Source organism: Sitophilus oryzae, unplaced genomic scaffold, assembly GCF_002938485.1.
Source record: "Sitophilus oryzae breed Bouriz unplaced genomic scaffold, Soryzae_2.0 scaffold_1002_pilon_pilon, whole genome shotgun sequence".
NCBI lineage: Eukaryota > Metazoa > Arthropoda > Insecta > Coleoptera > Curculionidae > Sitophilus > Sitophilus oryzae.
In genome coordinates, this window is record NW_022145619.1 from 20,926 (window position 1) to 36,670 (window position 15,745).

At 32.8% G+C, this 15,745-nt stretch overlaps 1 protein-coding gene and 1 long non-coding RNA gene across 2 annotated transcripts; both read right to left on the reverse strand.

Annotated features, from left to right (window-relative positions):
• Positions 1 to 652: 652 nt before the first annotated feature.
• On the reverse strand, positions 653 to 8,091 carry LOC115884379 (glucose dehydrogenase [FAD, quinone]-like). The gene is made up of 5 exons (XM_030902970.1): positions 7,885 to 8,091; positions 6,028 to 6,190; positions 5,397 to 5,516; positions 1,499 to 1,688; positions 653 to 875 (listed from the first exon to the last, which is right to left on the reverse strand). Exons 1-5 carry the CDS (start codon positions 8,089 to 8,091, stop codon positions 653 to 655), a joined length of 903 nt encoding a protein of 300 aa, XP_030758830.1.
• Positions 8,092 to 8,113: 22 nt separating this feature from the next.
• Positions 8,114 to 10,857, reverse strand: LOC115884531. The gene is made up of 2 exons (XR_004050575.1): positions 10,660 to 10,857; positions 8,114 to 8,190 (listed from the first exon to the last, which is right to left on the reverse strand). It is a non-coding gene; the product is annotated as an uncharacterized LOC115884531 (long non-coding RNA).
• Positions 10,858 to 15,745: the final 4,888 nt, after the last annotated feature.

The window sequence follows — 15,745 nt, forward strand, 5'->3', positions numbered from 1 at the left end:
AAATAGTTGAATTTAAATATTCTAAATAGTTTTTTTTTCTTTATTCTTCGTATTTTTTTTGCTTCCGACGACGGAAAGAGATAAACTTTCCGAAACGTTAAGCATTTTTTATGTTCGTTAGGCAAATTTGTATATCTTTAAACCTAACTTCTAACAAGTAGTTTCCTTTTGGGATTAACGCAGAAGTGTTTACATAAAATAACTATTTTATTTTGTAGATTTTCTTGCAGTGGCGAAATACCCATATAGGATTTTCTGGAGAGATGAATCCGCCACATAGGTATAGACATTTTTTATATTCTGTGTCCTGTGTCCCATGAATGCTGACAAATCTAAATTGTGAAAATCGCCCTTTCTTAAATAATCTTTATATTCTTTAATTCGCACATTGAAGGTACGTAACAAAAAAATGCAATGCCCAATACTTCTGGCTATTTTCTCTAAGTACACAAATTTATATGATTCTATCCATTCATTTAAGTACCATGATTTATTTCTGTTATTTTATTTTAATTTTGTTTGTTATAAAAATACTACTTAGAAAAATTCTAATATAATGTAATAAACAAATTTTAGTTCAAAATATTATTAGAATTTGTTTATTGTTAATCTAGTGAAGTCTTATTAGTTATTATTGTTTTTTAATGAGTATTTACCAAATGTCTGACATACCGTTTCTGTAAAACTCTACTCCAAAAGCTCTCATGTTCGACGGATTTATCAATATTCTTGTGACCTGAGAATTTAAAGCTATATGAATATTTTTCCGCAGCTTCACAGGCCTTAAAAATGCTTTTGCTGTCGAGCATCTCTGTCCTCTTCTGATCGTTCCTTGAGCTATCATAAATCCTGCTTGATCTGCGCCATTTATGTCCCTAAAATTGTTTAATTTTTTACTTCATTGCAACTTAATCAACAAATAAGTCCACTTTAAGCCAAAAATAATTGTTATAAAAAATATCATAAGATATAATCTTTTATTGAACTTTAAAGTAATATATTGGGTCTACAAGTAATTATTGGATGCGAAACATGGAAAGTTAAGCGTAGTCTCATGGGAGGCCTGTAGGTGTATGTTAACGAGTGTCTTTGAAGAATATTGAGAAGAATTTTTGGACCAATCAAATTAACAACGAAGAACTGTGGAGAAGTGCATCATAAAATCAATAGACATCAAAATTAAGAAAAGAAAGTGGGGCTGGAGTGGCCATATTTTGTGCAGACCTCTCAGAGGTATCGCAAAACAGACACTTGAATGAAACACACAGGGAAGACGTGCCAGAGGAAGACCACGGAGAAGAACAATAGCCTCTGAAGCCCAAGAGGTTTGAAAAACATGGGTAGATATCAAAGAGACAGCCCAGAATGGGATCAGATGTAAGTATCTCTTAGACGCGCCTCCTTAGAAGCCGAATTTTGAAAATTCGTGGCCAAGACACAAAATATAAAAGTCTGTCTGCGTCTTGTAATAAACGATTCAGAATTGAATAATATTTACCTTATAGGATATCCCATTTCCAGACCAGTTTCTACAAATGCTACAACTAAGGGAGTTCTCCATGGCGATTCTTGAACTGTTAATAACCCTCCCATTCCGTGGTATGGTGTTCTGGCTAGATAAGGGTTTCTGTTATCTTCAGACTTTATAAAGTATTTCAATACTTCGTCGTAATTCCAACCAGGATTGCCTTAAATGTGTATTATACATATTACAGTGAAAGTCGGAAATTTAATAATGTTAAGAATCACTAGGAAATGCTAACGAGTATGCATTGGCTCAATAAATGTAATATTTTAAAGAAAGGGTGTCGGCGGATTAATATAGGAAATATGCCCCCGTGGCTTTTTTTGGCTCGCACTCAGGGGATCGATTTGGTTTCGAATCAAAATAATTCACCAAAATTTTTAGCTCTTTAACTCAAACGGTTCTCGAGATTTAAAAAAAAACTGTTTTTTCAATTTTATTTTTAATTTTATAGTAAAATTCAAAATTAATTAATGATGATTTTTTTCTAATTCTTACAAGTCTGAGACATGAAAAAAATAATATGATCATGATTCTTAAACGAAAAGCCGATTTTTAGCGGTGGAAAGTAGTGATGTAAAAATTCTAAGTAATCGTTACAAAGTAACAGTTACTTTACGAGGACTCGAAGTAACGCTTACTATTTGAATTTAGGTCTCGTTACTCGTTACTAAGCTAATTCGTTACTTTTGCGCCAGCAGTAATCGTAATCCCTGGAAATGCACGAACGGAGGACTCGAAACTCGATACTGAAATATTCCTTACTTCGACGTAGGTCTAGTTGTTATCAATATGTTTATGTTTAAAGTGTTGACTTGACGCCGGCCGGTGTTATGGATGGCAAATGTGTTATATTTTTATTACAATTATTATGATTGGCTCATGCCGACCCGGAGGCGGTCTGTCCCTTTGCCGTTTGTTGTCGCTTTTTATTTATAGAATGGAATTGTTTATTTAGATTAACATGTCTTAGATATTAATTAAAAATGGATTCACGTTAGTCGCAAAAAATGTTAACATCTGAAAAAGCAGAGCAAATATTTTTCTTCTTCAAAAGAGAATAGATATGTATTTCGCCACTTACATTGTAAGAAAATCTACAAAATAAAAATAGTAATTTTTAGTAAACACTGCTGCGTTAATCCAAAGGACTTTTTTGAAGAGATGAATCCGCCACAGAGGAATATACATTTTTTTTTAATATTTTTATATTTTAACAAAAATATATGCATTTTTTTTTATTTTTACTCTTCAATGTTTGCCTATTTATTAATGTAATACAAAGACAGAGAAAGAGAGAGAGAGAAAATATAAAAAAATACTTTATATTTATTAAACACATATTTTCTTTGTTTGATTTGTTTTCTTTTATTTTTAATTTTATTTATAGTACGTAGTTTTATTTAACATATCATTATAAAAATATTATACATATTATTAAAAACATATTATTCAATACTTGAATACCGAGTATTGAAATTATCCTATTAAGCCCTTACACTAGAAGAAAGTAGAAACCCCTTATAGGTTAAACCGAGCATGCAACGAAGATCGCCGCGCACAACGAAGTTCCACGTCAAGCCCAAGTCTGCCAATCTGTACACAAAACAACGATTATGAAGTAACGATACTAAGTACCAAAGTAACGAGTAACTAAAGTAACTAAAGTAACGAGTCCTATTACCAAAAGTAACTAGTAGTTACGAGTCCATAAAAGTAACTAAAGTTTACATCACTAGTGGAAAGAAAATTAAAATCTTCATTTTTTAACCTTTGTGAAATATGTCACTCACTCAAAATCGTCAGAAACAGAAAATGTCTTTTATACTTCTTTACACTCAGGAATTTTTTAGAATTTTTTGAAGTGGTGGAACAATATGAAAAAAATTAAAAACTCATTTTTTCTATTTTTTTTTCTAAAATCTTCTCGGACTCATTTTTTTATAATAATCTTTATGTTTATTTCTGGCAAGGATGTATTTTTAACGAAAAAATATTTTCTAACGCACTTTTTTAAACTAAACCAAAATATGAGGTAGTTAAAACAGAAGATTTTAGAAAAAAAATGAGTTTTTATTTTTTTTTCATATTGTTGCACCATAAACCACTTCAAAAAATTCTAAAAAAAAATTCCTGAGTGTAAAGAAGTATAAAGGACATTTTCTGACTATTTTTAATGAGTGACATATTTCACCAAGGTTAAAAAAATGAAGATTTTAATTCTCCTTCCTCCGCTAAAAATCGGCTTTTCCTTTAAGAATCATGATCATATTATTTTTTCATGTCTTAGAATCCCTTCGTTCTAAGAATTAGAAAAAAATAATAATCATTAATTAATTTTGAATTTTACTATAAAAATAATTTTTTTTTAAAAATTTCGAAAACCGTTAAAGAGCTAAAAATTTAGGTGAATTATTTTGATTCGACACCAAATCGATCCCTTGAGTGCGAGTAAAAAAAGCCGCGGGGCAGATTTCCTATATTAATCTGGCTATACCCTTTGTCGATTTTTACCAGTATTTTTTGGCAGTTACTAGTGACAGTAACATTTACTAAAAGTCGGTAACAGCCATTGTATTTATAAAATAGGGAACGCTTTGGTGGAAGGTGCTGTATTGATCTGCTCTTATCGTAATTTCCTGATAGTAAGTTACCGATCAGCAGCTACTAGATAATAGTCAAAAGGCAATGTGAGTTTGAATGCTAGCATTCACTAGTAAGCTCTAGTAAATGATAGCATTTACTAATAAAGGTTTGTATCAAAATTAGTTATTGAACTTTTACTGGCGTAGTGTTCAACGCAAATCAGTGAATGTGAGCTTTACTAGTATTTGTAAACATTCACTGATTTCTGGCTTTTACTGTAACATCTATTAAACAATAATACGAATAAATAAGTCATATTTAATTATTCTATATTACTTTTTAATTTATAGCATAGGTTAATTTTTCTTTTGATTTACACTCAATGTGTATCGCTCGTATATTAAAGGCGGACGGCCACTGCGAGCGAAACTAAACTAAGCGAAGATAAGATCATCAGCGGCCACTTGAGCGAAACTAAACGAAAATATATGAACGAAGATCCAAATCGTAGTTTAGTTTCGCTCGTTTTAGTTCGTGACAGGTTCCAGCGAATTTTTCGCAGCGATTAGTTCTATGATAGCAGAGATACAATACGAAAACACAGCTAACTTAGCTGACTACTGAGCGAAAATCGTTCCCAGTGGCCGATGAAACTTATTTTCGTTTAGTTACCGTTTGTTTTTATATTCTTAGCTTAGTTTAGTGACGCTCGCAGTGGCCGCCTGCCTTTATAGAAAGAAACGGTAACTAAACGAAAATAACTAAAGCCTTAAAGGCGGGCGGCCACTGCGAGCGAAACTAAACTAAGCCAAGCGAAGATAAGATTTTTAAAAATCAGCTTCAAGGCAGGCGGCCACTGCGAGCGTAACTAAACTAAGCTAAGAATATAAAAACAAACGGTAACTAAACGAAAATAAGTTTCATCGGCCACTGGGAACGATTTTCGCTCAGTAGTCAGCTAAGTTAGCTGTGTTTTCGTATTGTATCTCTGCTATCATAGAACTAATCGCTGCGAAAAATTCGCTGGAACCTGTCACGAACTAAAACGAGCGAAACTAAACTACGATTTAAATCTTCGTTCGTATATTTTCGTTTAGTTTCGGTCAAGTGGCCGCTGATGCATTTAAAAGTATGGGAGCTGATTACAAATCTTATCTTCGCTTGGCTTAGTTTAGTTTCGCCCGCAGTAACCGCCCGCTTTTAGTAGGCAGTCTTAAAATTTTTACCACATGCAAGCCGTTTATACATGTAAAAAGTCTCTTAGTTGAGTCGTTTTTGTTCATACCTAATTGCTCCCAATAATCATAATCATTTTTATTTCCTCTGACATACAACATATAATTTAAAACGCTGGATCCACCGAGTACTTTGCCTCTAGGCCAGTTGCAACGTCCATTTTTCATACCTAAAACAATTAAAATTACAGATCAAAATATCCAGAGACAACTTTTAATCACCACTAAATTGCTTACTAGGTTTAAATTATGTCGCTACTTAGGTTTAAATTGCTACTTAGGTTTAAATTATGTCGCATTTATAGTAACTTTTATTCTCAAAATTTCATTCGAAACGCTAAAAGTACTTGGAAGAGAATTATAATAAATCGAAAAAATATTAACACGCGTAGCTACGAAACAAAGCAGAATCGGACCTATATTGATATTGCAAATAAATCTTATTTTTATGTGAGGAATCTCCCCACGTGAGATAGCACATGTCTTTTGAAACACCCTGTATAATTTCATCTAAAGTGTAAATCTGACAGCCCCATTATAGTATAAACGTGCCCTATTTACAAATATTAAAAAACAAAAACTTAACTTGCTCAACAAGTCAGATAAGGCAGTTTTCGATAACAGGGCAGTATAGTATATTTAGTAGAAGAATGAGTCTTCGAGAAGTAATTTCAATATTACCTAAACAAGCACGTCCTGTACTTTCCACTTTATACCCCCAATCTAATTTTGACAGTTGTAAATAGGCAGCCAGAGATGGTACATCTGATATTTCGTTTTCGTCTGGACCGGCTTCAAGAAGTAGAACTTTCCAGTTTGGAACTTCTGACAATCTTGATGCTACCTGAAATGATTTATTGTAAAAGGGAAGACTGTCTAGAAAACTGACGGCAGTTCTCAAGACGGTCGTCCGTCTAAAAGAGACCCATTCGAATCGCTAAAAACATTTGACAGAAAATGGTATTAAATCGATAATAAATTAAGATTTTAACCCCCTCTAGCTACGAAACAAAGCCCTATTTTGATATGAAAAATAAATTTTTATTATAAGTGAGGAATCTTCTCACTAGAGATGGCACATGCTTTTTGAGACACTTTGTATAAACTATTTTTAAAATATAAATTAGCTTATCCAATTCAATAAGTCTTGAAAAATATTTAATTTTTATTTTATATCATCTGGGAAAACAATAACTTTAATAATAATTTTGTTCCTTTTCAGGTGAGTGCTTTGTACTGAAAATTTAGAACGAAAATGACATTAAAACCAGAAATAATAAGGTAAGTAAATGTTGTCAAGATGTAGAACATGTTTTAAGGGTCTGCAGCTAGTAGCTAGAGAAGAAAATCTTCAACCTAACCCATTATTAAGAAAAATGAGAATCAAATTATTTAGATTATTTTTAGAGTAATTTCTCAAAATATCATTAATAAAAAAGTTTTTCCTCTTGCAAAGACAATCCGGGGACTATACTCTGTTTTTTTTCCTCAGGTAAGATTTCGACAGGCGATGACAGAAAAAAAGCAGATGACGTCCCATACCAATCTATTTATTTTACTAAAAAAAGTTTCTAATATTTTTAAGTTAACTATGGATGGATTTAAATATAAATCCGTCTTGCGTCGTCTCTTGTTGTTTTTAACCAGTTTTATTGGTTTATTTCAAAAATGACAGATCATATTTCAATTTTATTGGTTTGACGAAACGATGAACGTCAAACGGACGCCGACGTATCTTGCCAAATTATAGGTTATAATTTTGTGTCAACTTATGTCAAATATCTGCGTTTTGGAAGATGGTGCATTTTGATTCGTGTTATTACGTGTGTTTTGTGTCTTTTGAAGTCAAGTGAAGGAAAAATTGAGTGAAAATTAACTGTAGACCCAGAGCACAGTTTATAGTTAATACTCGCTGCCCAGGCAGAAAGTCTTATACACCAATAAAGTTACCATCAATAAAGTTTGTATACCATCTCGTCGGAGATAAGTGAATCTCGTATATGCTACAAGGATCGTTCTAAACATATACTACTGGAGTAGCTGTAAAATATCGACATCACACGATAGGTAAATAATGGATTTCAGTACTACTGGCTTAAAAAAAATTAAGATTAAAGTTAATTAATCAACCTTTAAGGTATAAAATTTGGTAAGTGTTGTTATTAATAAAATAGTTTGTTTTATTTATGTTGTTTTATTTATTCCTGTGGAATATTACAAATTTGTGTTTGTACATAAGTGGTGTTTTGTTATTGTTTGTTTTGTATTAACACATACCGTTTTTTTAAATAAAATAACTCGATTACATAGTTTCAGTTTTATACAGTTTTTTTTTCACAATATTTTGAAGTAATCACTTATCAGTCAAATTTTAAATATATTAATTTCCTGCTATGTGTACCAGTTGTACCCACTTATTTCTTTGTAAAATAAAATAAACTACTTTGAAATTAAAATGACAGACACATCTATCACTGTCAAGGATCTTGTCGTTGGACAGACTATATATTATGAATAGACTGTTATTGTAGTACTTACAACAGCTCCAGCTGATCCCCCTCCTACGACCACAAAGTCGTACTCTTTATGCAATGTTTTCTGGTTGATTATGGGCGACTCGGGATCCAGTTGATTGTAGTTGATAAACGTGAGACTGGCTAGCATCAGGGAATAATCCATATAGTTGATCCAAAGCAAACCAACGCTTTTTAAGGCTGTTGTTGCCAACAAATTGACAATGGCCATGATTATGTTAATATATTTTTTCTAAACTACTTATGGAAATTGTGCGGATAAAAATGTTTCTTGTCCTTATTGAATGCACTATTATCACAGATACTGTATCTAAAAGAATATCTTTTAATATACAAGGTGGCCCGAATTGTATTTCAGAAACTTCGGCAGCATATTCTGCAGATAAAAATAAGTAAAAAAGTTCGTATAAATGTATGTCCTAAAATGCTTAGTTTCGGAGGTACAGGGTGTAGAAATTTAATTTTTATTTCGATTTTTTCCAAATAACTTCTGAAGTAAGTCAATATTTGGATGAAAATTTAAGTCTGGGACTTTTTTGACATGAGAAATTTGATTTTCATGTCAATATGATTCCTATTTGTAGGTTTTGTATGTGTTTTAATCGTTTTGAAGATTAATAACTTTTCGCCCGTACCTCTATAAAACTACTGGGTGAAAAATATACATTTCCGTGATTTTTTACGTAAAAAATGTCTCTTGGTAAAAGTCGCTACATGCAATGATTTTCAAGATATTGTCAAGGTCAAGGTGTATTACTGGTTGCATACTGCATTACTGCTACATAACCGCAACGTGCATTGAGGAACCTGGCGAATTCGCCAGAAAGTAAAAGAAAATTACAGAATTCTTTAGAACGTTCCAGAAACATTCGCCAGGGGGTATATAAAGGGCCGCGCTTTGACAGTTGAAGTCTGAAGTTTGATAATACCGCGTTTTAAATTGTGAATTAATTGGCGAAGGTGCCAGTACCGTTAGAGTAATAGTAGTTGCATAAATTGTGTTGTAAATAGTATAAGTTGTCTGTACAGAGTGAGACAAATTAAATCGTTAAGTATTTTATCGTGAGTTTAAATTAGTGGACCCACGGAATCTGTAACAATATTTAGAATAGAAATAGTCAATACATGTCATTATATGACAAAAAAAATAAACATGTTGAGTAGGTAGTTATTTGACTGAAATGATAATTTTTAAACAAATCAAAATTTTTCTTCCAAAAAATGATAAAACGCTTTCTGTTGAACTTCTGGCACAACCACATTTCAAATTTATGATTTCAGTCCAATAACTATTTTTAGTCAACATATTTAATCTATGTCAGTGATGACATCAGGTATTGATAATTTAGATTCCAAATATCTCGAGAAGCATTAGTCGTAGCGATTTACCAAGAGACCTTTTTACCTAAAAAACGTCGTAAATGTATATTTTTTACTCAGTAGTTTTATTGAATGAACAGTGCTTTCCATAAAATCAATAAAATGAAAAATATACGAAATAATATACATGTACTGATTTCTTTCGAAAATCGACAACTATGAAACTATGAACCCTGCCCGGACACAAACAGTACATCGTGAGACAGGAAATTGTAGAGAGAAACAAGTCCTATAACATAGGATACAACATTTTAATGAACAGTGCTTTCCATAAAATCAATAAAATGAAAAATATACGAAATAATATACATGTACTGATTTCTTTTCGAAAATCGACAACTATGAAACTTAAACCCTTCCCGGACACAAACGGTACATTGTGAGACAGGAAATTGTAGAGAGAAACAAGCCCTATAACATAGCATACAACATTTTAATGAACAGTGCTTTTCATAAAATCAATAAAATGAAAAATATACGAAATAATATACATGTACTGATTTCTTTCGAAAATCGACAACTATGAAACTTAAACCCTTCCCGGACACAAACGGTACATTGTGAGACAGGAAATTGTAGAGAGAAACAAGCCCTATAACATAGCATACAACATTTTAATGAACAGTGCTTTTCATAAAATGAATAAAATGAAAAATATACGAAATAATATACATGTACTGATTTCTTTCGAAAATCGACAACTATGAAACTTAAACCCTTCCCGGACACAAATGGTACATTGTGAGACAGGAAATTGTAGAGAGAAACAAGCCCTATAACATAGCATACAACATTTTAATGAACAGTGCTTTTCATAAAATCAATAAAATGAAAAATATACGAAATAATATACATGTACTGATTTCTTTCGAAAATCGACAACTATGAAACTTAAACCCTTCCCGCACACAAACGGTACATTGTGAGACAGGAAATTGTAGAGAGAAACAAGCCCTATAACATAGGATACAACATTTTAATGAACAGTGCTTTCCATAAAATCAGTAACAGGTACAGACGAAAAGTTATTACTCTTCAAACCAGTTAAAAATATGTAGGTGGCGCCCCCTACAAGTAGGAGTCACATTCACATCAAAATCTAATTTCTCATATCAAAAATCTCCCTGACACCAATTTTCATCCAAATATTGACGTTACTTCAGAAATTATTTGGAAAAAATCGAAATAAAAATGAAACTTCTACATCCTGTATAGGTATCTCCGAAACTAAGCCCCATTTTAGGACATACATTTACGAACTTTCTACTTATTTTTAGCTGCAAAATATGCTGCTGAAGTTTCCGGAATACAGTTCGGACCACCCTATATAGAGATGCCAGACGAAAAGTTTTTTCTTGAATGTTGTAGACAATGATTTAGTATTGATAGTAATATTTACCTAAAATGTACTAGTTAATTAAATGACTAGAAGAGACTGGTACTAAATAATATAAAAAAAAATGTTTGTTTTGGTTAATCCGGTGGACGTATTTTCATTTTTAACCAACGATAGACCAGTTTATTCTCCTTATGCAACCGGATGTACGAATGGAGCATCTTTCTAGTCTTTGTCAAGTACAGAAGTCATCTTTTACGGTTTTCTGAAAAGAAAAGAAAAACAATTATTATCTAGTAACCAGGATATAATACTTATAGTAATTGATGGTATATAGTTATATTTAGTCCTGTTGGGAAAGTTTACCGTATATTCTTCGTACCGCATGTATGATCGATTAATGTCGAAAAAAATACCGGATGTTCCATAAGTAAAAATATAATTTTGGTATGGCCTAACCCTTTATAGGGTAGTACTATTTTTTTTTCTAGTATATTTTATTTTGTTTTTTACATATTTTAAGATTTTTTAAAAATATATACAGGGTTTTTCGGAAAATCTGGTCATTGATTAATCACGATCCTGCTTAAAGCGCTTGACGTAAAAAACTGATTTTTGGAAAGCGGATTGACTTTAAGGTGTAGAGGTTCGATAAGAAGGGATTTTTCGAAACTCGAATTCTAAGGTGGTGAAACCACCTCTCAAATATTAGAATATTTTTTATTTAGAAACCGGTGAGTTTTTCGGAAAAATCCTTAAACACGTATATTTTATTTTGTTGTTTTACATATTTTAAGATTTTTTAAAAATGTATACAGGGTGTTTCATAAAATATGACCATTAAGTAATCACGATTCTGCTTAAACTGCTTGACGTTTAAAGCTGATTTTTGGCAAACGGATTGACTGTGGGGTGTAGAGGTTCGATAAGGAGGGGTTTCTCGAATCTCAAATTCCAAGAGGGTGAAAACGCCCTCAAATATTACAATATTTGTTCTTTAAAAACGGTTAGTCTTTTTGGGAAAACGCTTGGACACGCATAATTTATTTTTTACATATTTTGAAATTTTTTAAAAATCATACAGGGTGTTCCAAAATGTTGGGTAATTGATTAACCACGATTCTGCTTAAACTGCTTGACGTAGAAAGCTTATTTTTGGCAAACGGGTTTTTCGAAAGTCAAATTCCAACGAGATGAAAGTACCCCTCAAATATTACCAAGTTATATAATAATATCGCCATATTGTTTTTTCTCATGCTGACATAAATGTGGGATAATTTTATCCAGTTTGTATGTTAATGGAAATTCTCGCTTTGCTTTATCATCACCATTACAAATGATTAATTCGACTCGAACGAACTCGCGGGTACACGCTAGTTTATTTATAAAATTATAATGTGTAGTAAAAACTATTAAATTATTTCCTATTAAATAACTTGTAATCGGTTATCATATCAAGATAATATTTAATTGATTAGGAAAAAGTTTTTTCTTAGTCTGAGAACTCGGAACTAGAATTGCTGGTTCGTAATTTTTCTCTCGATCAGAATAATTCAGGAAGTTGCACTTAGACATTTATGCTTGTTTATCGACCGACTATTGATCTACAAACTAGTATGCCGGTGTTACATAATGAATTCTCGACAAATTTCTATTTCTACGCCACCTGTCACAAGGCGGCGCTTAAAAATATTTCCTTTTTTGTTCGTACAGAATAGTTCGCTCGAGCTACCAAAATCCGTGTGTTTTTAGAATTAGTTTTATGATTTTAAATAATTTTAAGGTGTTATCGTTGAAATTAAGTGTGGAAGTCACTTCGAAAATGTTGGCGTTGGGCGCTACATTAAATTATACCAGCAGAAAAAAACAATAAAGGTGTAAATAAAAATAAGATGTTTCCTTTCGGAAACGGTAAGTAGCTAAACGACCAGTGAAGCCTCTAAGGATAGAGCTACTGGAGCTCTATATTCGCCCCATTTGAACTGTGTTTCGAAAATGCACAGTTTCCCAGATATTTAGTTAGAAATATAATATAAAAATAATTTTCTGAATATATCGGGTCAAAAGTGGCTCACCCCTATAACTTTGATTTGGTATGTTAGTGTATATGGCATAAATTAGGATTAGTTAACGTATTCAATTGTTTTCTGTCACTTCCTGTTTCACCGGAAATTACTACAAGTTTTAATTTTTAAATGGCAACCTCAAATAGCCATGCAACTGTTTCAATCATTGTTGCTCGCTGCGTATGTCAAATTATTCACTCTGTACTACCTCTAATAATAATTGTTGATAGCTATCATCACGTAAGTGTGATTAGATTAGATTTAATTTGAGTTTTTCAACTAGGTATAAATAAATTACTTTCATTCCATAACGGCATCGATTACGTAAAGGTATTTTACAACCACTTTCGTTGAAATTTCATTTTACTGTTCGACCTTTCCTTTTCTCCAGCCTTGTTATTGAGAAAGGTTGCAGTAACTACATTATATCGAGAGGAGTAGTAGTCAAAACTATTCCTTTACTTTATCTTATAATAGAATGAGACTAATCTATACCGGGGTTTTTTCAAAAGTGGCTCACCTCTGTAACTTTTTTATTTTCAGACGAGATTTGGTATGTTAGTTTATGACATAAATCAGGATTGATTGACATTTTCAATTACTTTCAATGTCCGTTTTAAGTGTCCATGTTTCGCATGCGTAGGTCATGACTGGTAGTACATGTTGGTCGAATGTTTCCTTCTTTAGATAGAGTGGCATTCCAGATGTGAATATGATCGAGTTTCTTCCATTAATATTCCATTCTAACTTAATTCTTCTATTGATTTCTGGTAATAGAGATCTCGTTGTCAATTTGTCACCGTTATTATTCAACTTGTATTCAGAGAACGTTTTAAAGAGACTTTATCAGTAGAAGGCGTTAAAATTGGAGGCGAGATCATAAATAACGTAAGGTGCGCAGACGACGCCGCCATTGTCGCAGGAAGCATGGAAGACTTGCAAACGTTAATAGACAGGGTACATAAAGCTAGTTGCAAATGGAGTATTGATATAAACATCAACTAGACGAAATGGATGTTTTTGATAAAATACAAATTAATCCAATCCCGATATAAATCAGCGGACAGAATATTGAACCACATTTAAAAGTACCACATTTTAAATATTTAGGGCTAAACAGTGAAAATACATGTGACGAAGAGGTAAAAGCAAGAATTGAAATGGCATGTAGAACATTCAAAAAATGGAAAACCACGCTTACTAATAAAAACCTGTCACTGCAAACCCGATTACGAACACTGCGTTGTTACATATGGTCCACTCTTCTTTACGGATGAGAGACATGGACGCTAAATGTCGAGAATATAAATAAAATAGAAGCCTTTGAAATCTGGTGCTACCGGAGAATCCTTAAGATTTCTTGGACCGAACATACAAGCTACGAAGAAGTTCTTGGACAGCTAAATAAAGGTCGGGAACTCTTAACCACCATCTAGACCAGAAAGGTGAGCTACTTCGGACACATAATGCGTGGCACCAAATATTATATTCCTCGTTTGATCATTCAAGGAAAAATCGAAGGTAGAAAATGAGTAGGTCCAAAGAAACTGTCATGTCTGAGAAATATACGGAACTGGACCGGTCTGGAGGTGGAGAGGCTGTATCATGCGGCAGAAGATAGAGAACTCTTCAACAAAATAGTCATGGAGATCAACGCCTGAAGACAGGCACGGTACCGCAAGAAGAAGAAGGTGACATCTATTACTTGGGTCTTTTGTCGTATCAACTCTATTCTTTTACGGTCTGTCTTGGTTATTCCTAGAATACAGGGTGGCCCATCGAAAACGTTCCGCAAGGCATAACGGCTAGGGTATTTTTTTTTCAAAAAATCCAAAAACACATTAATTTTGTTTGTGAACTTTTGCCCCAAAAATGATTGCAAAATCTTCAACCCTCTAAGCGGGGGTGTCATCCCCCATTTTTTTTCGAATGGGAAGGGGGGTCAAGTGGTACCGCAATGAAAAGGGATTTCTATTCTCTATACTTTCCCGCTTTGTTTTTAAAATCGGTCGAGTCATTGAGAAAATATGAAGGATTGAAATTTGAAAAGTTTATTTAAACATTTATCAGAGTAAATGATATGGATAAATTCCTTTGATCAATTTGCTGTTTTTTCTTATTATTTCTAGATGTTTACGCATTTTTTCACTTGCCACAAGGTTGAACGATCAGGTGCGGTAGTTGCTAGATAGCTGTTCTGTGACTTTTGCGTTGAAGTTCTTCTCAACTGGCAGAAAAAGTGGAAACAATCAAACTTTATTTTAAAAATAAACTTTATTTTTCTTTATTTTAAAACGTCTTCGTTGCGTACTTGTACCTACTGAATTTTGTACTGGTGGAACTTGTGTTTTTTTAATATCCTCAGTATAAATATATATTTACTTTTTCCCAGTAGTTGATTTGGATGTGAAATTACGGAATCGATTTGGTGCCAAGTGGTTGGTACCGCGGAAAACCCGTTTGCGATTCTGGAACGATTTTGTCTATATATGGGTGCAGGCGGTTTGAAATAATTTTGCAAGAATTTTTCCGCCGATAGCCAACAGCGAAATTCCCCGGTAATTTTCCGCAGTCTGATGCACTTCCTTTGTTCTTAAATATATTCACTATATTCGCGTTGCGAAAGTCCTGAGGTACCTCTCCGCTTTCCCATATGACATCGAAGAGAGCCTTAAGATGACCTATAAGTTCTTTACTTGCACACTTATAGATTTCCGCCGGAATCGCGTCACAGCCAGCTGATTTGTTGTTTTTAAGCTGTTTTATGGAGGTCTATATTTCCTGTTCTGTTATTGGGTTATGGTTATTGTTATTCAGTCAAATAACTATCTACTCAACATGTTTATTTTTCTGTCAATAATGACAAGTATTGACTATATCTAAATATCTTGAGAACGGTTGCTCGTAGCCATTTTTACCAAGAGACATTTTTTACATAAAAAATCACGAAAATGTATATTTTTTTCACTATGTAGATTTATACAGGTATGGGTGAATAGTTATTACTTTTCAAAACAGTTAAAACATATATAGGTGGCGACCCTTTACAAATAGTCATACTGTCATCAAAATCAAATTTCTCA

Excerpts from the sequence above, each read along its gene's own strand:
- LOC115884379 (XM_030902970.1), bottom strand. The coding sequence starts at position 8,091 with ATGGCCATTGTCAATTTGTTGGCAACAACAGCCTTAAAAAGCGTTGGT. Across the intron at positions 1,689-5,396 it reads TGATTATTGGGAGCAATTAG|GCAATCCTGGTTGGAATTAC; the intron begins GTATGAACAAAA and ends TACACATTTAAG. Across the intron at positions 876-1,498 it reads GAAATGGGATATCCTATAAG|GGACATAAATGGCGCAGATC; the intron begins GTAAATATTATT and ends AAACAATTTTAG.